The sequence below is a fragment of the Mercenaria mercenaria genome, unplaced genomic scaffold (assembly GCF_021730395.1).
Source record: "Mercenaria mercenaria strain notata unplaced genomic scaffold, MADL_Memer_1 contig_1263, whole genome shotgun sequence".
NCBI classification, from domain to species: Eukaryota; Metazoa; Mollusca; class Bivalvia; order Venerida; family Veneridae; genus Mercenaria; species Mercenaria mercenaria.
The window spans coordinates 7,292-30,538 of NW_026459242.1; the positions used below are offsets into that span (position 1 = coordinate 7,292).

At 33.8% G+C, this 23,247-nt stretch overlaps 2 protein-coding genes across 2 annotated transcripts; both read right to left on the reverse strand.

The window, feature by feature from the left end:
* Positions 1-278: 278 nt before the first annotated feature.
* On the reverse strand, positions 279-3,933 carry LOC128551556 (uncharacterized). The gene is made up of 4 exons (XM_053532458.1): positions 3,656-3,933; positions 2,665-2,841; positions 1,580-1,689; positions 279-1,450 (listed from the first exon to the last, which is right to left on the reverse strand). The coding sequence occupies exons 1-4, from the start codon at positions 3,828-3,830 to the stop codon at positions 1,346-1,348; spliced, it is 567 nt and encodes a 188-aa protein (XP_053388433.1). The 5' UTR covers positions 3,831-3,933; the 3' UTR covers positions 279-1,345.
* A 14,043-nt stretch (positions 3,934-17,976) lies between these two features.
* On the reverse strand, positions 17,977-22,159 carry LOC128551557 (uncharacterized). Its single transcript, XM_053532459.1, has 4 exons — positions 21,849-22,159; positions 19,995-20,186; positions 18,910-19,019; positions 17,977-18,780 (listed from the first exon to the last, which is right to left on the reverse strand). The coding sequence occupies exons 1-4, from the start codon at positions 22,021-22,023 to the stop codon at positions 18,676-18,678; spliced, it is 582 nt and encodes a 193-aa protein (XP_053388434.1). The 5' UTR covers positions 22,024-22,159; the 3' UTR covers positions 17,977-18,675.
* Positions 22,160-23,247: the final 1,088 nt, after the last annotated feature.

Below are 23,247 nucleotides of genomic sequence, written 5' to 3' on the forward strand. Positions count from 1 at the left end.
TGCCCAACCTTAACCAATTACATCATATTTACTTGTATGATAATATATACCTGTATTGTATAACGAAATAAATCTGTAGAAGACGTCAAGTGTTTTGTAGTAATTCATCGTATACTGAGCTCAATTTTATGCAGTCGTTTATACGTAGGCGATACACAGAGGCTGTTAATATATTATACGTTATCCTTAGAAGAGTATGATACAATTGGACACTTGTCGATAACTCCGACACTTGTCTAACATGAATTATGTGGGTAGTTATAATTTCATAAACACAGTTGTTGTTTCATATTTTTATTCTCTCTGGACTACTCCGTTTCGATCAAGAATCAACATCAAAAAGCAAATTCAATGAATTTATATCCCGCGCCGAATAAGTTGTTATGTGAATGAGGGGGGTATATTTTGAAAGATATTACTTTTCCAGATATACACAAGTTATAAACAAAAGCAAGCAAGGTTTGTTGGTTCTGGTGTTTTACAAATTCAAGGGGAAAAACTCTGCTCTATAGTGATCGCTAAGTTTCATGAAAATCAATAAACGGATTACATTCTATTGTGCGAATTTATGATTTTTAAAGCAATTAAACGGCAGTAACTGAAAAGGTTTTAACGAAAGATACGAATGCATCACCGCCCTAAAGTGATTTATATTTGTGTTAAATTTCATGAAGATCCATCACTGGATTGCTTGGTTGTGTGGGAATTTATGGATTGTTAAATAGTTTATGATCAGTAACTGGTTAATGAAGAGATCCTGACGAAATTGTACGCGCATCAATGCCTTGTAGTGATCAATATTTGTGTAATGTTTTATGAAGATCCATCAAAAGCTTACTTAGAGACAGTCAAATATCCCTATTTTTTACTAGATCTAATAAAAAACCTGTTTGTACTGGGTAAGGGGGAGGGGGCTAAACTGTATGTAAGAAAAGGTCTTGTGTGAATTAGTTTTTTGTGTGAGGTTTGGTGATTCTAATTAAAATACTTTTTAAATTTTAAGCATTTTCATTTTTTTACAAAATTAAGGGGGAACACTCTACTAACTAGGTCAAGGGGAATAATACTAAGCGTTAGCAACGGACGTGTGCTAATCAATCATAAGGTAATGCAGCGCTTTGTGGTCAGCTGCTGAATAATTCTTGTTTACACTTCTGTAAAGAGTTCATTTGAAATACCAAATGTCTTCACTGGTATGTTCCAATGAAAGTGTTTGTTCACAGCAAAAAACAAATTGACTGGCGAAGACTATGCGGACAAAATGAAAGTGACATGCTGATATATAACAGACTTGTTTACAGTATGTTCAGCAAAGATTCGTTGTATTCTCTTTATCACTCCAGTGTCATGTAAAGTCATCGTTGTACTCACGAAGCCCGCAAACTAGCGTGTGAAAAACATTTTCATCTCTCCTTCTTTTGCAGATGTGATCGCAAATGAATATCAAAACCTGTAAAAAGATGAGATATCAATCGATAAGAGAAACGAAATGTTAAAATGTCAACTGCTTTTAATAAAGATATGGCAAAATTAAAATAAGCCGTAATAAGTTTTATTCCGATGTAGGAGGTATACTTACCACAAGCCAAATATAACAAAATATCGTCATGGTGACGTAGAAAGCATAACTTATCTTTTCCATTGGGAAGATCGCAGCGAATCTAACACATGCTGTCAACATCACAAAACCTGAAAGTATATTGATGTCAGCTTCGGAATTAGCTGCTAGTTTCTAACCTACAAACTTTACATGTGTGTTATAACAGCATTTACAAGAAACTAAGAATCTAGGACGCAAGGAAAATAATTTATATGCCATAGTCTGAAGCTTGTGGCGATCTTGCAGGCTTACGAACTTTAGCTTACCTTGCCTGCATTTGAAAGAATCTAGCATAATAACTTCCAGGCTTTCAAACTTTAGGCAGATGACGAACCGAACCCCCAGGCTTTCAGGCTTTAGCTTATATTATCTGCAGAGATAGAACTTCCAGGCTTTTAGACTTTAGCTTACATTGTCTGCAGATCACGAACTTCCAGGCTTTCAGACTTTAGCTTAAATTGTCTGCAGATCACGAACTTCCAGGCTTTCATACTTTAGCTTAAATTTGTCTGCAGATCACGACCTTCCAGGCTTTCAGACTTTAGCTTACACTGCCTGAAGATGACGAACTTCCATGCTTTCAGACTTTAGCTTACATTGTCTGCAGATCACGAACTTCCAGGCTTTCAGACTTTAGCTTAAATTGTCTCCAGATTACGACCTTCCAGGCTTTCAGACTTTAGCTTACGTTGCCTGAAGATGACGAACTTCCATGCTTTCAGACTTCAGCTTACATTGTCTGCAGATCACGAACTTTCAGGCTTTCAGACTTCAGCTTACATTGTCTGCAGATCACGAACCTCCAGGTTTACAGACTTCAGCTTATTAGTACCTTCTCTGCATCAGAAAGAAACCTGATGAACTGACTTACCTTGCCTGTATTTGATAAACCTTGATCTAACACGAAAATGCCGAACTTCTAATCTGCTTTTAAATACCTACAATGAACTATAAACATATTTTATCTATGAAGATGTCAAACATGTGTTTAATTAAGCTTTGTACTATTTGTTTAATCAGCTGTTGATTGGCAGTAATAAAATGTACAGCAGGAAACAACTTACTGGCGATGATGTACAATCCTATGCTAACGTAAACGCATTTTATGAAGACTTTGTAACAAAGTCCGCTAGGGGTCCTTCTCATTACAAACATACATCCAACTGCTGTGAATATTATTCCATGTATCCATAGTAACACGATAGCTAGTATAAGCAATCCTAAAGTAGTTCCATCCAAGACTGAAAAAAACGCAGAAAGCTGAAAGTGTTTGACAGTAAGTAAATTGGTTATTTCTTTGTTTTGTTTCGTTTATTATATGAATCTACAATGTTTTGAATCTGTAAGATCCTTTGGAAGTACAGAATGCGACCAAGCAAAATCTCATAGCATACAGCATTTAATTTAGCCTGTTCATGTTTGGGATACTTTTAAATTTAGTAAAATAAAGTGTATATACACGACGATAAACTTAAGAAATGTAGCAATAATTTCCTAATTTTCTAAATTCCTGATGTTTTTTCTTGGTTGTCGTACGATCTAGAGGACAGTCCCTTTAACACTCAATGTGGCGGACCTATGTTTAGCCTATATTATACCAACCGTGATTTACGGCCACTGTAGCAAACGAATAAAAGGCTTAAGGACGGTTGCGGCACTTTTGGGTAAAAAAGAATAAAACAATATTAACTAAGCAGAATTTGTTCAAACTTTGTATATAAACACAGTGTAATGTTAGAAACAGAACTATGAAAAAATGGAAGGTCACCATGCTTGTTCATAAGTTATCTTTCCTTGAATATGCAAATTTTAAGAAAAATCCAGTGTTAAGGGCAGTTAACGGTGACTTATGATTGTTTTTGCATTTTTCTGTTTCTAACATATACAAAGTAACAAATTGTATTATTGGGAAATTTTGCCCCATTTCTCATACAAGAAACTGCAGCAAGTGTCTTTAACAGAAACTTATTAAAGAAATGATATATATCTTTCACTGATATTTCTAACATTCTACTTTCGTTTTCGGTTATAAATAAAGTAAGGTTAAAATTTTACCATCAACATTGTAATCCGGTGTCTGTGAATCTTTCAACTGTTGATTAATTAATCCTCTTTTGGTGCCGTCACTTTGTATCAACCATAGCGGAGAAAACGGCAAAATAGTAGTAAAAAATGTTGGACAATGACTCAACAAACTAATTTGTCCGAATATTACTACACTTCTCTTCATGTTTATATTTTACTATTTTTCCGAATTTTGTTAATTGTCATATTCATAACACTTAAATTCAATTTCTCATTTCTCTGTCTGTTTAAGTATCTTTTATACTCGTATTATTAGAATAACCTATTGATTTAATATACTATACTATATACTATATTATATCATATAGAAACCCAAAGGCGAATGATTATTTTTAAAGCAGAAGTTTAAATTTATTTGACGGTATTGATTAACTGGGTCTAATCTTACCTTATACATATATACTATATACTAAATACAAATATTTTTTAGAATATAAAGAATTTCGTTTAAAGGCAGGGAAATCATAAGAAGACAAAATAAACTATCATGGACACAAATTCAAAGTTTACATGAAAGTTATAGTAACCAATGTCATTACAGGTAAATTTTCCTGTTGAGAATTTTTTTTGTCTTAATAAGTTAGAAGACTGTATGAGCTAACTTAACGAGTTATTGAACGAAAGAGTATTTTTTCTGATTTATGAATGACAGTCTTCTTAATGTATTTTGTACAATATAATAGGAAAGTATAGCGCGTGTATAAATAAATTGTAAACATATATTGCCATACCCATGAATTTATCTCTTTAGTTCAAGTTTACAAGATCACAAAAATGTGTAAGCATTCAAAATCTTGTAAGCTTTGTAATGAAATAGGTATTAAAGGTAAAAAAAATAAGAACACATTTCTCCTTTAAATTTAGTACCAAAGATATCGGTGTCAGAAAGACGAAATGTTCTAGACCTCAGTAAATGCAGTAAATGACTATTCAGACAAAGATTTTTACTTGGGTGAGCCAGTGTCATTAGTTTTTCCAAACATTGATGACTTTATTAAACTATGTTTAAAAGAAGATTAGAAACGAGCACATAGGCAAATCAGTATGTGTCCTTTACAGTACAATTTAGTGTATTTGTTTAGAAAAAAGCATTTTTGTGACACTGTGTTACCTATGGGTTTGCATAGTGCGGTTTCAATATGTCAGAGAGCGACTAATGATTTGGCATTCTTTTTATTGGGATATACATTCTTAATTATCTGGATGATTTCGCATGTGTTAAGAGGCCTGAAAATGCTCAAATGGCATATTTGACATTAGTTAAGGTTTTAGAGGACAGTGGTATTGAGAAATCTGTGGAAAAGAATTGTCTCCCTTCCCATGTCGTGTCCTTTTTAGGTGTGTTCTTTTTTATTCAGTGAGAATGACTATGGAAATTACTTCTAAAAGGTTTGATGAAATTTCATTAGTGGCAGAATGGTTGCAAAAATGCATCAGTGAAGGAAATACAATGATTATTAGGGAAATTTAATTTTATAGGTTCTTGCGTAAAATCCAGCCGGATTTTTGTTAATCGCCTTTTAAAATGGTTGAGAGAGTTTCATAACACTAGCCATCAAATTTACATGAAATTCCAGTTGAGGTCAAAAGAGACGTTCAGTGGTCGAATGCCTTAATGGAGTGTCCATGATATCTCTGGGTTCTTGGTCAGAACCAGATGCAGTTTTTTCTTCTGTCTCTTGCTTGATTTCTTCTGGAGGATTTTGGAATGGGCATTTCTTTCTTCATTTATTTCAAAAAGACCGTGCTCTGGAAATGTTTGCATTCATTTATGGGGAAGTTTCTTAGACATAAAATAGTAGTTTTGTGTTATAATCAATCTGCTTGTATCACACTTAATACATGTAAAACATATGACAGTAGATTTGTGTCTATGTTCTATTTTTATATTATGTTCAATAATCGAACACATATGCTTTCAGTTGTTTAATATATTTCTATTCGATTATCGCATACAAATAGTTATTTTCATGTTACGTTTGTTCGATGATAAAAACAAAATGTATTTGATTATCACACAGATTTTGTTTAAACTATATTTATATGTCCAATAATCGAAGACATATTTGATACATTACTGTATATATGTGTTCAATAATCGAAGACATATTTGGTACAAACTTCTAAATGTGTGTCCAATAATCGAAGACTTATTTAATGCATGCTACTTTATGTGTTCGATTGAATTTATCTCTGAACGGAATTGCTAAGAGTTGTTTACATTTAGTGAAACAAGCTGAGCCGATTACTTCTGAAATTTTTCTTAGTATTCATTCTATTCTTGATTTCAAAAACAAAAATGACATCACATTCTTGTGGTTATTTCTTTTAGCATGCTTTCTAATGCCAAGGAAATCAAATGTAGTACCAAGGCATTCAAAGGATCTTTTAGCTCCAAACGTTTTGCTTAGGAAAGAATTAGAATATTCAGGTAAAGATTTGTTGGTTTCGATGAAGTGGACAAAAACTATTCAAGCAGGGGAGGGGGTTCTTTTTACTCCATTAACTTCAATAACAGGGTAAGTGCTGTGTCCAGTTACTGCCTTTAATATCTTGATTAAGAACATACCTGCCCCAAATCGGTCTCCTTTGTTTATACGAAAATCAAGAAAGGCTGTAATATTCCATACTTTTCAAGATTCGTCAAGTAATTAGTGACAAAGAGGTTTTGCAACTTTAGCCTTCAGATTAGAAATACCGTCAGATTTTATTTAGCTAATGGGTGATTGGCGATCTGATGCTAATAAAAATGCATACAATATTCGTTAAAAAAATTAAAAGTTTCATACTTTATTGGACGACATTTGGAAAAACTTAAATGGGTAGTTTATAGTTTGTATTAAAGTTTACTCATTATCAGGAATGTTTTTGTCTGTCATAATTATCAAGACTTCTCAGGTTCCTTGTTATGCGTTTCGTCCTTACAGAGAAACTTCTGTCGTCGGTCAGATGTCTTAACTTACCGGTCAGAATAGATATGCATACTTCGGCATAACAGGATCTTTCAAGTGAAAAAACATTGTAGAATTTAATTTTGTTTGTTTATCATTTTATAACAAACATGCATAACAGGATCAATAAAGTCTTGGTGAAACATTGAAGAAACATTGTAGAATTTAATTTTGTTTGTATATTATTTTATAACAAAAAAAATACATGGTTCTATGTTATGTGTTTCGTCATAACGGAGAAACTTTTCTGTTGTCGGTCAGATGTGTTAACTTTCCGGACAGAATAGATAAGCATACATCGACATAACTGGATCCTTGAGAACTTTGTTTCTTTTTCCTTTCATGTCAATTAAATAAACATTACATGATTGAGAAATATAATTTTTGTTTGTGTTTATTCAGGATTTGAACATATTCGTTTTGAAGGGTGGTCGTTGTTTTTCTCAATCACTCCTGATAAAAACATGACTGGTACTTAGATTCTTAGTTATGCGTTTCGTCCTAACGAAGAAACTTTTCTGTTGTCAATCGGATGTTTTAACCTACCGTACAGAATAGATATACTAATGTCGGCATAACAGGATCTGTATATTTAGTTTTAATATTTTTGCCATGAAAACTATTGTGAAAATTTTTATTATATAATTTTTTCCAGTTCCTTTGGTCAGTTAAAAGATGACCACCTACTTTTTAAATCGACATCTTGTTTTATTCTTTTTATCTTGGCTACTTTTGATTTAAACACTCCTTATTTCAGCATGATACGTTTATTTCATGTGGAAGTGTTTTAATTCAGTTTTTGTGTTTGCAGGAGGACGAGAAGTGATTGTTGTAGGGGACTCCACTGTTAAGAATATTCCACCGATTGAGGGAGTAAAGTTAAGTCTTTCCCTGGTGCCACCATTGAAAAAAATGGGTTTTCTGGTCAGCCAAAAGAAAGTTGATTTAAATGATAGCTATTATCCAAGTAAGTACAAATAATATCTGTAATCATTATTCATTACATTCAATGTGTTCAGGTTTTACCAATTTAATAGCTGCCATCAGACATGAAAATCCTGCAATAAAAACAACAATGTATCTTCAATTTTTCCTCGACCGATGGATCATGCTAAAAAGGAGTTAAATCATTTTCTTTAGGGTGTTTTGGCTGCTGAACTGAGCTTTAAGTTCATCCGCTCCTATCGTCCTTTTTGTTTTAAAGGCCAAGTAAAAAAACATTTGTTTGTCAAATTAGATGGGAGGCTAGATTAGAATCCAGAAGGCTCAAATCGCCTTAGACATTTCTTTTTAAGCTGTACAGTAGTAATTAAATTTGATATATGTTCTATATAAAACTAACAATTTTCTGAGAGCTGTAACACATAGTCAGGCCCATTTTAAAAAAGAGTTACTTGCCTTACGTTCTTAAATGACATATAAACCACTCAGCACTGTGGAATATCTTTCAAACTGACAGCTAAAATGTGGGTATGAACACATGAGTAATAAGGTTTGTTTACATTGCTATAAATGCAAAATATTCTCCTTGAAATGCTACCAAAATGTCAAGTATAGGTCCACAGTGAAATAAAGACAGGAACTGGCTTAAATAAAACACGAAAATACCAATTTAACTGGGGAAAAGTGCTGCTTGATTACTTCTTTAGTACTACTGCACCTATAAAGAGTGACCACTTACTTCTCTATAAGTTAATTTAGATTCATTAGTAAATAACATTCTTTTTAAATAGGTATGGTTTCATTTTAAGAGATATATAAGAGAGCAACATTTGTCATTGTCAAATTACAGAATTAAGACACTGTAATGTTATAGTAAGATGTTATACCAGAATCTTAATACTTATATTATGATTTAAGGCAGTTTGCTATTTTTGTAGCTTTTATTTGCTTATTATCATTGATGATTGTGTTGTTGCATTGGTTTTGCTTTGCATTAGCTGTTGAATGGAGGGGTCTGATGATATATTCATGAATATATGTAGAAAATAATCAAAGTTTGAATTTTTTAACTTACATTTTGACTTAAGTGTAACAAATGTGACACATTGTTCATTCATGAAATCTTATTATTATATTCGACATCTTTCTTATTTACTTTATGCACGGAGTTATATTTCACTGATACTGCCAGTTAGTAAGTTCATAATCTAACAAACATGTCAGAGAAATATGGTCAGTTTTTGACGGATTTAAAAAAGTGGAAAAATTACAATACATTTTTTTCTTTACACGAAAATTGCCGCTAGCTAACAACCTGGAGTACTCAAAACATGTCATTGTCAGAAAAGTATTCCAGTTCACGTAATGTAGTCGGATAAAGAAAAGTATTCCAGTTCACGTAATGTAGTCGGATTTAGAAAAGTGTTCCAGTTCACGTAAATTATGTAGTCGGATATAGAAAAGTATTCCAATTCACGTAATGTAGTCGGATATAGAAAAGTGTTCCAGTTCACGTAATGTAGTCGGATATAGAAAAGTATACACTTGCAATGCCTAGCTGTATACTCTGTTGTTATAGCAAAGTGGTACAGTGACTGCCTTAGGTGTGAGTGGCTTTGGGTTCGAGACCCGGTCAGAGTTTAAATATTTGCATTCTGTTACAGCATATACAATGTATATTTGAAGGTTATATGACTACTTCAGATGTTCTATAGTTTAGCGAACAGTATATCAGATCATTGTTTAGCATTTCAGATCACTGTTGAATGTAAAATGAAATACACCCAATAAGAAAATATTATTATTATTATTATCATTATTATACCAGATTTATATAGCGCCCTTTTCATGATCAATTTCACGTTCAAAGGCGCTTTTCATAGTTCAGTGCAGACACACAGGGCGCATAATTCATCCTCTACTAGTATAGACACAGAACAATCTGACCAGAGGGACAGAGTGAGACAAAGCCCCCACGACAGAGAGATCAGAAATCAGATACAGGCTTGTCCGGCTAACTTAGCCTAGCTCGTTGCGAATAGACAGCCTGGTTCTTTAACGTGCCCAGTGTATAGCACTGATACACGCAAGGATTGCCTGGGTTCCTGACCAGTACACCTCTAGTTGGGTGGGAAACACTGAAAAGCGTTTCTGAAAATTCCCGAGTAGCTGCCGGGGATCGAACCCCCGACCTCAGGATTGGAAGGCCAGTGTGCAAACCACTGAACTATCCATCCACCCATATATACAATATAGTATGTCCCTTTGATGTTTCTGCTCTACATTTCCAAGAAGAATTACATTTCCTTGATCATATCATTTTCTTTTATATGAAATTATTAAATGCTCATAACTGTGCACTTTTGGATAGAATATTATAAATGTATCTATGTTTCAGAAATATACGGACTTTTGCATGCGTTTTAAAGCTTTTTAACTTCATACCTATCTTTTGAAAAAATAGGTATCATCTCTATATAATGAGGTGATCTATATATTGAACATAATAAATAAGACATTTTTTATCTCTTATATCCACCTAAACTGATTCTGGAAGTATACATTCAAAGTTACATATTCTATTGGCCTTAAGAATGTGGCGATATAAACTAGAAAGCCCCCCCCCCCCCCACCCACCTGAATGACAAGAATTATCCTTCCTGTATTCAAAGCCCGATAACTGTTAATCTATATTTAAATTAAATTTAAGTTGCAGGTTAGTTTCAGTAAAGCATAGGACATTCATATCTTAAAGACTTTGTGATTAAGTCAAATTTATTCCGTATACTTAATGGAATACTGCAGTGTTCTTACTAATAAGAGGACCCGGATTAATTTCAACATCACCGGTCATACTTATCAAGTACACAATATATAACGTATAGTTCATATTCAAAAGATCATTTAACAATAAAGACTGATTATCTATGTAACTAACGAGATTCTGTTTGATGAATTTTGTACTTGGCCTATACGGACGGACTTACATAATACATCGGTTTCTCCAAAACGGGCGTATAAAAACATATGAACACTAGAAAACCTGATTAGGATATGTTTTTTATGAAATAAAAATGTCATTTTAGATTAAAAACATGGCCATTGGATCACAGAAAAAACAACCTTTTAACACGCTAGATGCTCTGTTGCCGAGTGATTAAGGTCCCTGACTTCGAATCACTTGCTTTTGGTTCGGAGCCTCTTTCAGAGTGAAGAATTCTTCCATGTTTGGAAGCCATCCAGCTGGTATACAAGTGGACGACCTTCTACCCAGGTTCCCGCTTGTGTTTGAAATAATGCTCGTAGAGGCACCTCGGGTCTTCCTTCACCATCAATAATGATGGTAAGTCGATGTATGACGTACAAGTGCGTCGGTGTGTCGTTAAAACAACAATAAAAAAACAAAACAATAATTTACCTCTTTATATATAATAAAATCTGTAAAAAGATCCTTTGGAAGAAAAGAATGCAACCAAGAAGAATAATAGCAGACTCGACTTGTTTGAGTCTGTTCAAAACCCGGTATATTTTTCTTTAAGCAATCTAGGTAAAGCTCGAAACTAGGTATTTAGAGTGTAAACAAGGTTTTTTTCTACGATTTGATATATTGGTATAGCTTGTAAAGTGCCTCTTTAATGAGGGTATTTAAGCAACAATATGAAATAATTGGAGAGTGAGAGGCGTGGATGTAATGAATGCGGGACGGGAAGAAGTCGAGTTAGACGTTAGAAGTGGAGGTGGGTAGAAATCGGTACTAGGGAACATTATGCGATGGAAGCATGCCATACATCTTCAACCAATACTATACTAGTATTTCACAATATGACACCATTTACCTTGACCTTTGAGGTACTTCATTAAACAATGTAGCTTAAGATATTCACGCCAATATACACCTTAAACTGAAAAAAAATGTAGAGGCCTCTAATTTACAATTATATCAACAATTTTCACCTGACCTGAGTGCATTCATGAGTGGTAAAATTATGTAGGGGTTTGTTTACGCGTTCGATTATACTATCGTCAAGAGTGATATATTCTTGTACAGTTAGCGCTTATTTGACAGTAGCGCATATGAAAGTGCATATATTCAGTATTCTCCAAATAACGGATTTACCAAAATGTGACGTTCATTAACACTTTGAGTCAGTTGCAATAGCCAGTTCTGAACAGTTAAAATATGGAATTCCCAAAAATACTCTAAATCGAACTGATTATAGCTATTATTTTTTTTTGTGAGGAGTGGGCATATTGGCGAAACACGATGACAGAAACTTTGATTCAAGACGATAGCCAGGTTCCGAAACTATAAAAAAAAAAAGCTGACAGCAGATTGAACGTAAACTTGCTGGATATGAAGAATTTACTGTTGTTTGAAGTAATCTGGGGATTGATTTATGGATTTTTGCTTACTGGTAATAAGATTACATAATTATATACAAACTTCTGTTAGAAATTAAGTACTACAATCTTGCTTTTTCAACAACTGGCATAAAATTACAAAATAATTGTGGTTCTACTGATTTTTGGTTCTTGAGCGTTGAATCCATCAAAACAGTAACCGGGTTGGTGTTAATTGATTGATTGATTGACTGATTGATTGATTGATTGATTGATTGATTGATTGATTGATTTATTATGATATAGTTAATGCATAGACGCTCGTATGAATACGAACACATTCTACTGTATCATGTTTTTCTTGTGAAACATGATTGTTATAGATGTTTGCATTTGTAAGGATCGTGGTAATCCGGTGTTAGACCGATAAGTAATCGCATTATTTCCAAACGACAATTCTACTTTTTAAAAAAGGTTAACCTAAAACAGTTACAACCGTCGTCATTATGAAGTTGGAATGTAAATTACATATTTACCCTCCTACAAGTAAGTTATTTAATGGATCGATGGATTTAGAAAAAAAAATCTGTTTAATGTAGTCATGGGATGAATCTTGTTATTTGAATTAAATGTTGTTTGGTGTACGTATAAGTTATTTGAGGTTTTCTATTTCTGTCATGTCAACGCTTTTATTATTATCCAATAACTTGGCATATTAATATTTTAGACGTAATCAGTTGAAACTGAATAATTTGATTAAACGCCCATTTCTATAGTCAGTTGAATATACCTCCAGGTGATATATTTGCATTAATCTTGTTTCTAACCCATTGCAAGGTCACCTGTATTGTTAGATAGTAAAAACGCAGTTTCTCCCGATATTGATACCCTGACATACCGAATGTACACATGCGCACATGATCTCGGATTTTCCCTCTGCCTTTTTTTAGAAACATTGTTGCTGTGTACGACCGCTGTTTAATTTTCATTTAACTTAATTAAGTAATTTAGTTGTATGTGGAATTTACGGTAGCCGGCTTTATATATACATATCATATATGAACATGTAAGTCAAGGTAGCCGGCTTTAGTAAACTGTATTATAAAGGTTCATTACATTAGCTAAATAAATTACATTTCTTGCGATTTATTATTTACTACTTGTGATTTACCAGTTTTTTTCCGCCGTATTAACGCACACATTTCATATCGGCCGACGTTTTTTATTTTATCTACGAACGATTACATTACCGTTATCGAACAGACAGACATGACATTATATCTTCAGAAAAGGCCCTAAATGATTTTACTCTTGCGAGCGTGATCAATGCAGACGTGATTTATTGAAGGTTTCTTGTTGGCCGAACGAACAGAAAGAAATAAGACATGACATTGTATCTTTTCCAAAATAATTGGCCCAAAATAATTAACTGTAAATTTTACGCTTGAGAGCGTGATCAATGCAAACGTGTTTTGTCAAAGTTTGGCAGTTAAATTTTATTTGACATATGTGAACTGCTAACATGACATTTTATACCTTCTAAAAAGTACTCGATACATATTTGATATAACAGGGACATAGCACATAGCTAGATGGTGAATAATTGGCTCAGTTGCGGTTAAACGACATTTTAAACACTGTATCCATACACATATTATTATTATACATAAATTATACTATTACCATCACACCTTTGCTGTTACCATAGATACACTATTAAGCGGTTAATGAGACGAAGTACTTTAAAGGTATTTCTATTTTAAGCTCTTGTGGCCCATAAAAGGAGCCAAATGTCCCCAATAGAACAAACATGGCACAGGACCTTATGATGATGCTCCAGAAAATGTTTGATGTAGACCAATGAAGCAGTTCATGAGAAGAAGTCATATAAAGGCATTTCTACTTTTAACTCTAGCGTCCGCTAAAAGGGGCCAGGTGCCCTCACCCCCGCCCAATTGAACAAATTTTGGAGAGGACCTTATAGCTGATAATGATGCTACAGACCAAGTTTGATGAAGATCCACTGAGCGGTTCATAAAATTATTTTTTAGACCTAGCGGCCCCAACAAATTTAAGAGAAGACTTTATAATGATGCAACAAACCATGTTTGATGAAGATTCATTCAGTAGTTCATGAGAAAATGTTGTTTAAAGGTATTTCTAATTTTAGCTCTATCGGCCTCTAAAAGAGACCAAGTGCCCCCATTTATAAAAAAAATTGGGGGAGGACCATATAGCAATCCTACAAACCAAGTTTGATGAAGATCCATCGAGCAGTTTGTGAGAAGAAGTCTTTCAAATGTATTTTTAATTTTCAGCTCTAGTGATCCCAGAACTTGTCTAATGTAAAGATGATTTTGACATATCATTTAAGTATTGTCTAATCTACGTTATAATTATAATAGTTTCATTGATTTTTCATAACACATAAAGAAATGAGAGCACTTTTCCGGGTATTTTTGAACACCTCTCATAAACATACAATCAGCACCTGTATGTGTATCATGTGTGTGTTGTTAGGAACCTGATACATGTATAGCTAAGCACAGTATAAATATGTACTAGCACTAAAACGGAAATTTGTTTAACAAATGGCTGTTATACATGACATTTAATGAGTAGTTTATTTAAATAGATAAGTAATTCTGATATAGCCAATATTTGAGGAATATGTTGCGTGTCGTTATTGCGCGCTAAACGTTCCTTAATTTGTATAACGTCCAGACCTGGAAGTTAGGTTTCCAATTCGGAAAGACTTTTCTTTTTGGAATTTCTTGAAAAGAAACTTTTTAAAAACCACCATTAATAAATTAACTTCTCGGGTAGAAAATTACTCTAGATAAGATCAATTTTCTTATTCCTGAAGTAGGCAAAAACAAAAGACTTCCCGAGTGTGAGCTAAATAAATACTTCCCGATCAAAGTTTATAGTCTAGCTTTAATTTGTATGCTTTTATTTTTTAGATATAATTGGCGGTTCGACTGGAAGAATGTGACTTCCTTCTTTGGTTTAAACTCTCTAAGAAAAGCTATATAATTAACAAGAATCCACTTAAAACGACGTTCGTGAAAGACTTTTCTCGTAAGTTCAACCTTTGTCTTAAGTAGGCTTTGTAAACCATGCCCCTTGACGCTAAATCCTCGAATGACATTGTTAAACATTCCCGCCTATACCACTACATCAACTATACCGCTAATGGCATGGTATGAGCTTTCGACAACACTTAATGAAAGTCTGAATTGAAATAAGATTTAGTATGGGGAATGCATTCAGTAAATGGTGGGGCTATAAGCCGATACAAAGCAAAAATCTAGAACTATACCTTAATGACGTGTTTGAAAAGGAGTGCTTATTTAAAGCAGAGCAAGAAGAAGTTGCGTTTATTAAGACAGGAATAGAAACTCTCGTGCAGGAAATAGTTGATAAGGTACTAAGAAATGAGGCCCTGGGAAAACACTTTGAGGACTTGCTGAATAGCAGACGTGAATTTAGAAATATTTGTCAGAAATTTATTTTTCCACCGATCCTAGCAGCCTAGAAGAGTGTGTAAATGTAAAACCTGGAGGACAGTCAATCATTAAAGTGGGGAGTATTTATGAAGGAACAAAGAACAATTTTCCGGATGAGTTTGATTTCATGTTTCTTCTTTTGTCTTTAAGAGACATATCTGTAGCTCCTTCGCTGTGGGTCTATTTGAAACGTTTTGCAGAACAATGTATTTGCTCCATTACAGGGTCATCATTTTATGCTTCTTCTACCGAAATATTGCACAACAAAAGGAAACTATATTTCGACAAGTATATGAATAGACATGGTCCAGCATATAAGCTAAGATTTATATATAACAATGGTTCAGGAGAAGAAAGATATATCCATGTTGATCTTGTTCCTGCTTACAAAGTTTTTGCAGGTACGGGCATGTATTCTAGATATTTATATGCACATGTCAACCTAAAATCATTTCAAGAAATAGTGATTTCTCAAGGAAGCGATATTTTGGGTGTACGACACGATTTATCACTGACAGAAACTGAAGTTCACTTTATAAGGAATATTTTGTCGGGGAATCATAGAGTCGTGTACAGGATCCTGAAGTTTCTAATTAACGGGCATGACGACCATGCCACTTTAGAACAATTCATAGACACATTTGAAAAATCGGACAAGACAGATACAGGATATACGTCCTACATGATAAAAATAATGATGATTTATCATCATGACGAATGTACAAACTATGAAACAACAAACATAGGGCCGTGTGTGCTGCAGGTTTTAGAGGAAATGTGTCAATACGGTAATTTATTAGAGTTTCCAAATATTGTAGCAAGACCATCGTTTAGGTCCTCTAATATATGTGTGTTGCCTGGTCTTAAATCACTGACAATATGTTTAAAATCGTTGCAAACTTCCGAGGATAGCTATGATTATGAGAGGATAAAAATGAGGTCTGTTACAAAACAGTACCTTGATGCTTTAGGCAAAGATAATGAACTGGAAGCTTGAAAATATGAAACTAAAACTTAGAAAGCAAACAGGAAAACGGAATGAACAGGCCTTGGAGAAGTATATATCATTGATTTAAGACCACCATTAAGCCAGTTCAGGACAAAATGAAATCTGTTGATGGTTCTGATTTTTAAAATTGAAATAATGGAAACCCACAGGTCGCCAGAAATGTTGCCGGCTTGCTTTGATTAAGCGTATTTATGTCGACTATGATTGAAAATATACTTTACATTTTATTTTACTTAGATTTTTTTCACGTTTAGATAAATAAATAATGGTTTTAGTTTTGAAACTTTCATGAGTACCTACAACTAGAAGTTTACAACAGGAACGCAACATTTATCTGTATCATGTTAAGACATTTCTGCTCGTTTGATAAACCGGAAGTAATGACGTAACGTCATATCCGTATAACATAGAATAAAGCATTGACTCGGTATACGGAAATGAAAATTGTTTTATGAATTAATGGCAACTCGTGAGTAAATTTATTAAAAACGTCAACGTTACTATCTTTCTAACAGTTAAATGTTATATTTAAACTTTTGACACTTTAAATAATTTCAAATGACGTCTTTAAATCAGCGTGTAATGTGCTATCTCTATAGTATGAAAACAAGCACACGGGTCTATTTATTTCATGTCACCATATTATAGACCATATGTGTATTTATGACTGTGAGAAGTTTTACTAACATCTAAAGTAGAAAAAAAAATATTCGCGGAACTGTTATCAAAATTGTGATTTCCCCACGGACGCCTGTTAAGAAAAATTGGGTGAGATCCAAATTTTTCAAATCATTATAGCAAAAGAATCAAGCACACGACCCTATATTTTTTATTTGCCGATTTTTCATAGGATATCTTGAAATTTGAAAAATTAGGGCTTAACCAAATTCTAAATTGATGAACAAATTTTGATCCAAACGCGCAGAAGTTTTTTTTTAAATATAAAAGTACGTCTTTATCGTAAATACACAAGGTTTGTTCTAAATTTAACTAACAAGGACACACATTAATCCTAAACACTTTGAACCTTAGCATTTTTGAAATGGTAACCAGTTCATAAGAGGTGAATCAAATTGTATTTTCGTGTATGGTCTAGCCCTGGGGCGAACATTTCATTCTCCTCCTAACAAAGAAAAAAGCAAATCAAGGTGCCTACTTAGTCCAAAAGGTCAAAGGTTAGAATTTCATGTTAATTTCTAGAATAGGGTTAACGTTTGGAATAAATAACCCAGTAAATGTCTAATGATTATGTAATACAGTTAACTTCAACAGGGCATAGTGTACAAATTGCTATAATAACGGGGTTTAAAATTAATAGCGAGTAAGACATTATATTTCCTTTATTCTAACTAATTATATCATTTTGATTTTTATGAAATATATTTGCATTGCATAGTAATAAATATGTAGAAGACGTCAAGTGTTTTGTAGTAAATCATCGTAAGCTCAAAATTATTCAGTTGTTTTTATGTAGGCGATACTCATAGAGGCTTTAATATATTATACGTTATTCTTCGAAGAGTATGATACACTTGGACACGTGTCGATATCTCCGACACTTGTCTTACATGAACTATATGGGTAGTTCATATACACAGTTGTTGTTTCATATTTTTATGCTCTCTGGACTACTCCGTTTCGATCAAGAATCAACATCAAAAAGCAAATTCAATGAATTTATATCCCACGCCGAATAAGTTGTTATGTGAATGAGAGGGGGTATATTTTGAAAGATATTTCTTTTCCAGATATACACAAGTTATAAACAAAAGCAACGGTTTGTTGGTTCCTGTGTTTTACAAATTCAAGGGGAAAACTCGGCTCTATAGTGATCGCTAAGTTTCATGAAAATCAATAAATGGATTACATTATTTTGTGTGAATTTATGATTTTTAATGCAGTTAAACGGCAATCACTCTGCAGTAACTGAAGAGGTTTTGGTAAAAGATATGTATGCATCACCGCCCTAAAGTGATTTATATTTGTGTTAAATTGCATGAAGATCCATCACTGGATTGCTCGGTTGTGTGGGAATTTATGGATTGTTAAATAGTTAAAGGTCAGTAACTGGTTAATGTCTTCAATGGTATGTTCCAATGAAAATGTTTGTTCACAGCAAAAAACAAATTGACTGGGGAAGACTATGCGGACAAAATGAAAGTGACATGCTGATATATAACAGACTTGTTTACAGTATGTTCAGCAAAGATTCGTTGTATTCTCTTTATCACTCCAGTGTCATATAAAGTCATCGTTGTACTCACGAAGCCCGCAAACTAGCGTGTGAAAAACATTTTCATCTCTCCTTCTTTTGCAGATGTGATCGCAAATGAATATCAAAACCTGTAAAAAGATGAGATATCAATCGATAAGAGAAACGAAATGTTAAAATGTCAACTGCTTTTAATAAAGATATGGCAAAATTAAAATAAGCCGTAATAAGTTTTATTCTGATGTAGGAGGTATACTTACCACAAGCCAAATATAACAAAATATCGTCATGGTGACGTAGAAAGCATAACTTATCTTTTCCATTGGGAAGATCGCAGCGAATCTAGCACATGCTGTCAACATCACAAAACCTGAAAGTATATTGATGTCAGCTTCGGAATTAGCTGCTAGTTTCTAACCTACAAACTTTACATGTGTGTTATAACAGCATTTACAAGAAACTAAGAATCTAGGACGCAAGGAAAATAATTTTTATGCCATAGTCTGAAGCTTGTGGCGATCTTGCAGGCTTACGAACTTTAGCTTACCTTGCCTGCATTTGAAAGAATCTAGAATAATAACTTCCAGGCTTTCAAATTTTAGGCAGATGACGAACCGAACCTCCAGGCTTTCAGGCTTTAGCTTATATTATCTGCAGAGATAGAACTTCCAGGCTTTTAGACTTTAGCTTACATTGTCTGCAGATCACGAACTTCCAGGCTTTCAGACTTTAGCTTAAATTGTCTGCAGATCACGAACTTCCAGGCTTTCATACTTTAGCTTAAATGTGTCTGCAGATCACGACCTTCCAGGCTTTCAGACATTAGCTTACACTGCCTGAAGATGACGAACTTCCATGCTTTCAGACTTTAGCTTACATTGTCTGCAGATCACGAACTTCCAGGCTTTCAGACTTTAGCTTAAATTGTCTCCAGATTACGACCTTCCAGGCTTTCAGACTTTAGCTTACGTTGCCTGAAGATGACGAACTTCCATGCTTTCAGACTTCAGCTTACATTGTCTGCAGATCACGAACTTTCAGGCTTTCAGACTTCAGCTTACATTGTCTGCAGATCACGAACCTCCAGGTTTACAGACTTCAGCTTATTAGTACCTTCTCTGCATCAGAAAGAAACCTGATGAACTGACTTACCTTGCCTGTATTTGATAAACCTTGATCTAACACGAAAATGCCGAACTTCTAATCTGCTTTTAAATACCTACAATGAACTATAAACATATTTTATCTATGAAGATGTCAAACATGTGTTTAATTAAGCTTTGTACTATTTGTTTAATCAGCTGTTGACTGGCAGTAATAAAATGTACAGCAGGAAACAACTTACTGGCGATGATGTACAATCCTATGCTAACGTGAACGCATTTTATGAAGACTTTGTTACAAAGTCCGCTAGGGGTCCTTCTCATTACAAGCATTCTCTTTACAAGCATACATCCAAATGCTGTGAATATTATTCCATGTATCCATAGTAACACGATAGCTAGTATAAGCAATCCTAAAGTAGTTCCATCCAAGACTAAAAAAAAGAAGAAAGTGTTTGACTTAAATTGGTTATTTCTTTGTTTTGTTTCGTTTATTATATGAATCTACAATGTTTTGAATCTGTAAGAAGATCCTTTGGATGTACATAATGCAACCAAGCAAAATTAATGCATACAGTATTTAATTTAGTTTGTCCATGGCAGGCAACGAAAAGTGAAGCCACCAGAAACTACGTCGTGTTCAGTTTAGTTCTACAACATATGTTTGGGATACGTTTAAATTTAGTAAAATAAAGTGTATATACACGAAAATAAACTTAAACACATAAATAAAACGGCCAAGAAGGATATGAAAGACATTAACATTATCTGATAAGACCATATTCTGTGTAAGCGGCTCTCATTTCCTTCCAAAGTAATAATATTTTGAATAGTTTAAGGGACCAAACTCCAGATTTTGGTTAAAAATTATCTTTTTTAAAACTGAAGCTTTGTCATATTATGAACATTAGAACACGAGTTTTTGTTTCTAAACTATCTTTAAAAAATGCCAAATCTAGAAGACAAAACATGTCCGAGTCGGGAATCGAACCCAGGTTGCCTCGGCAATAAAGGTTTCCTACCATCTTTACCAAAATAAAACACGGAGGAATTCATTCTTAACGACCGTTTATATAAAGCGTTATAATTCAAGTTGAGTTTAACTTTGATACCCCCTCTACAAACGGCTTTCGATTTTGAATGAAAAAAATACATAAATACAATTAATACTTGTGTGTTTCCATAATATGTCAGTAACGAAGTTTCAGTCTTCTCAAGAAATGTAGCAATAATTTCCTAATTTTCTAAATTCCTGATGTTGTTTCTTTGTTGTCGTACGATCTAGAGGTCAGTCCCTTTAACACTCAGTGTGGCGGACCTATGTTTAGCCCATATTATATCAATCGTGATTTACGGCCACTGTAGCAAGCGAATAAAAGGCTTAAGGACGGTTGCGGCAGTTTTGGGTAAAAGAAATAATAAACCAATAGCAGAATTTGTTCAAACTTTGTATATAAACACAATGTAATGTTAGAAACAGAACTATGAAAAAAATGAAAGGTCACCATGCTTGTTCATAAAAAACAAAGACAAATATCAAACAGGGAATGCCACGCACCAAAAACGCAGCCTCCTCAAAACGAAACCCACAGCTCGCAGACGCGTGCACCACACACTAACACACACAGACACACACACACACACGCACGCACACGCAGCCAACACATTAGGACAAAACGAACAAACAAAGGAACACACACACACACACACACACAAAGCCAACACATCAGGACAAAACGAACAAACAAAGGAACACAGTGGGGCACCGCTTTGGAACGGTCAGTGGCAAAAACACCACTGGGGAGCTTAAAGTTATCTTTCCTTGAATATGCAAAGTTTAAGAAAAATCCAGTGTTAAGGGCAGATAACTCCTAAACAAGCACGGTGACCTATGATTGTTTTTGCATTTTTCTGTTTCTAACATATACAAAGTAACAAATTCTATTATTGGGAAATTTTGCCCCATCTCTCATACAAGAAACTGCAGCAAGTGTCTTTAACACAAACTTATTAAAGAAATAATATATATCTTTTATTGAATTTCTAACATTCTACTTTCGTTTTCGGTTATAAAAAAAGTAAGGTTAAAATTATACCATCAACATTGTAATCCAGTGTCTGAGAATCTTTCAACTGTTGATTAATTAATCCTCTTTTGGTGCCGTCACTTTCTATCAACCATAGCGGAGAAAACGGCAGACTAATTGTCAGAATTGTTGGAAAATGACTCAACAAACTAATTTGTCCGAATATGACTAAAAATCTCTTCATGTCTATGTTTTACAATTGTTCCAAATTTTGTTAATTGTCATATTCGTAACACTCGAATTCAAACTCTCATTTCTCTGTCTGTTTAAGTATTTTTTATACTCGTAGTATTAGAATAACCTATTGATTAAATATACTATATTATATCATATAGAAAACCATAGGCGAATGATTATTTTTAAAGCAGTAGTTTAAAGATATTTGACGGTATTGATTAACTGGGTCTAATCTTACCTTATACATATATACTATATACTAAATACAAATATTTTTTAGAATATACAGAATTTCGTTTAAAGGCAGTGAAATCATAAGAAGACAAAATAAACTATCATGGTAACAAATTCTAAGTTTACATGAAAGTTATAGTAAGCAAGGAGAACTTTTTTTGTCTTAATAAGTTAGAAGACTGTATAATCTAACTTAACGAGTTATTGAACGATAGAGTCTTTTTTCTGATTTACGAATGACAGCCTTCTAAATGCTTTTATACAATTTAATAGGAAAGTATAGCACGTGTATAAACATATCTTTATATAACGGTCACACCAAAAAAACTTTGTAAACATCTTAAGTTTAATATAACGGCCATAGCAAGTGAAGTTGTTTTCGTTTCAAAATTATCAGGCTTACGGTAATCTATTGCTATTGTTTGGCATGAATATAAAACGGGGTTTTCGTGTAACTCCACTAGCATCCTAGACCTGAAAGAAAATGCAATTACAGATGCTATACCCGACCCCTAGGACAAGGTATAACATAATATCCATGGTCATGAACGGGAAAATATGCTATCCAATTTCAAATGCGCATTTCTCACCTAAAACGCGCAGTTGGGTAAATGTATACTATGGATATTGAACAAGCGGTAATTTATTTTCCATCGTGCACCAGTCACATTATCTCAATAAATATTTCATATTGCAGAGATACTCCACATATTTTATGCTTTCGTCAACGTTACACCAAAACTTGCGTTAACATTCCTAACGAACAACCGGTTCACAGCACCCAGCAGTGTGCACAGGCTAGGCGAAATGTAAACAAACAAAAACAGAATGCAAAATAATCACTCTCGAAATGATGAATGAATTCATCTTAGAAATGATTTTGAATTTGAAGTCATACATTGGTACACATTTGTATTGTTGTTTGTTTAAATCACATTGCACATTATGCTGCATATACACATTTTAGCGTACACGTGTAGTTTAACGACGACTGACA

Excerpts from the sequence above, each read along its gene's own strand:
- LOC128551556 (XM_053532458.1), bottom strand. The coding sequence starts at position 3,830 with ATGAAGAGAAGTGTAGTAATATTCGGACAAATTAGTTTGTTGAGTCAT. Across the intron at positions 2,842-3,655 it reads ACCGGATTACAATGTTGATG|TCTTGGATGGAACTACTTTA; the intron begins GTAAAATTTTAA and ends CGTTTTTTTCAG. Across the intron at positions 1,451-1,579 it reads TTTGTTATATTTGGCTTGTG|GTTTTGATATTCATTTGCGA; the intron begins GTAAGTATACCT and ends ATCTTTTTACAG.
- LOC128551557 (XM_053532459.1), bottom strand. The coding sequence starts at position 22,023 with ATGAAGAGATTTTTAGTCATATTCGGACAAATTAGTTTGTTGAGTCAT. Across the intron at positions 19,020-19,994 it reads AGGATTGTACATCATCGCCA|GTTTTGTGATGTTGACAGCA; the intron begins GTAAGTTGTTTC and ends ATATACTTTCAG. Across the intron at positions 18,781-18,909 it reads TTTGTTATATTTGGCTTGTG|GTTTTGATATTCATTTGCGA; the intron begins GTAAGTATACCT and ends ATCTTTTTACAG.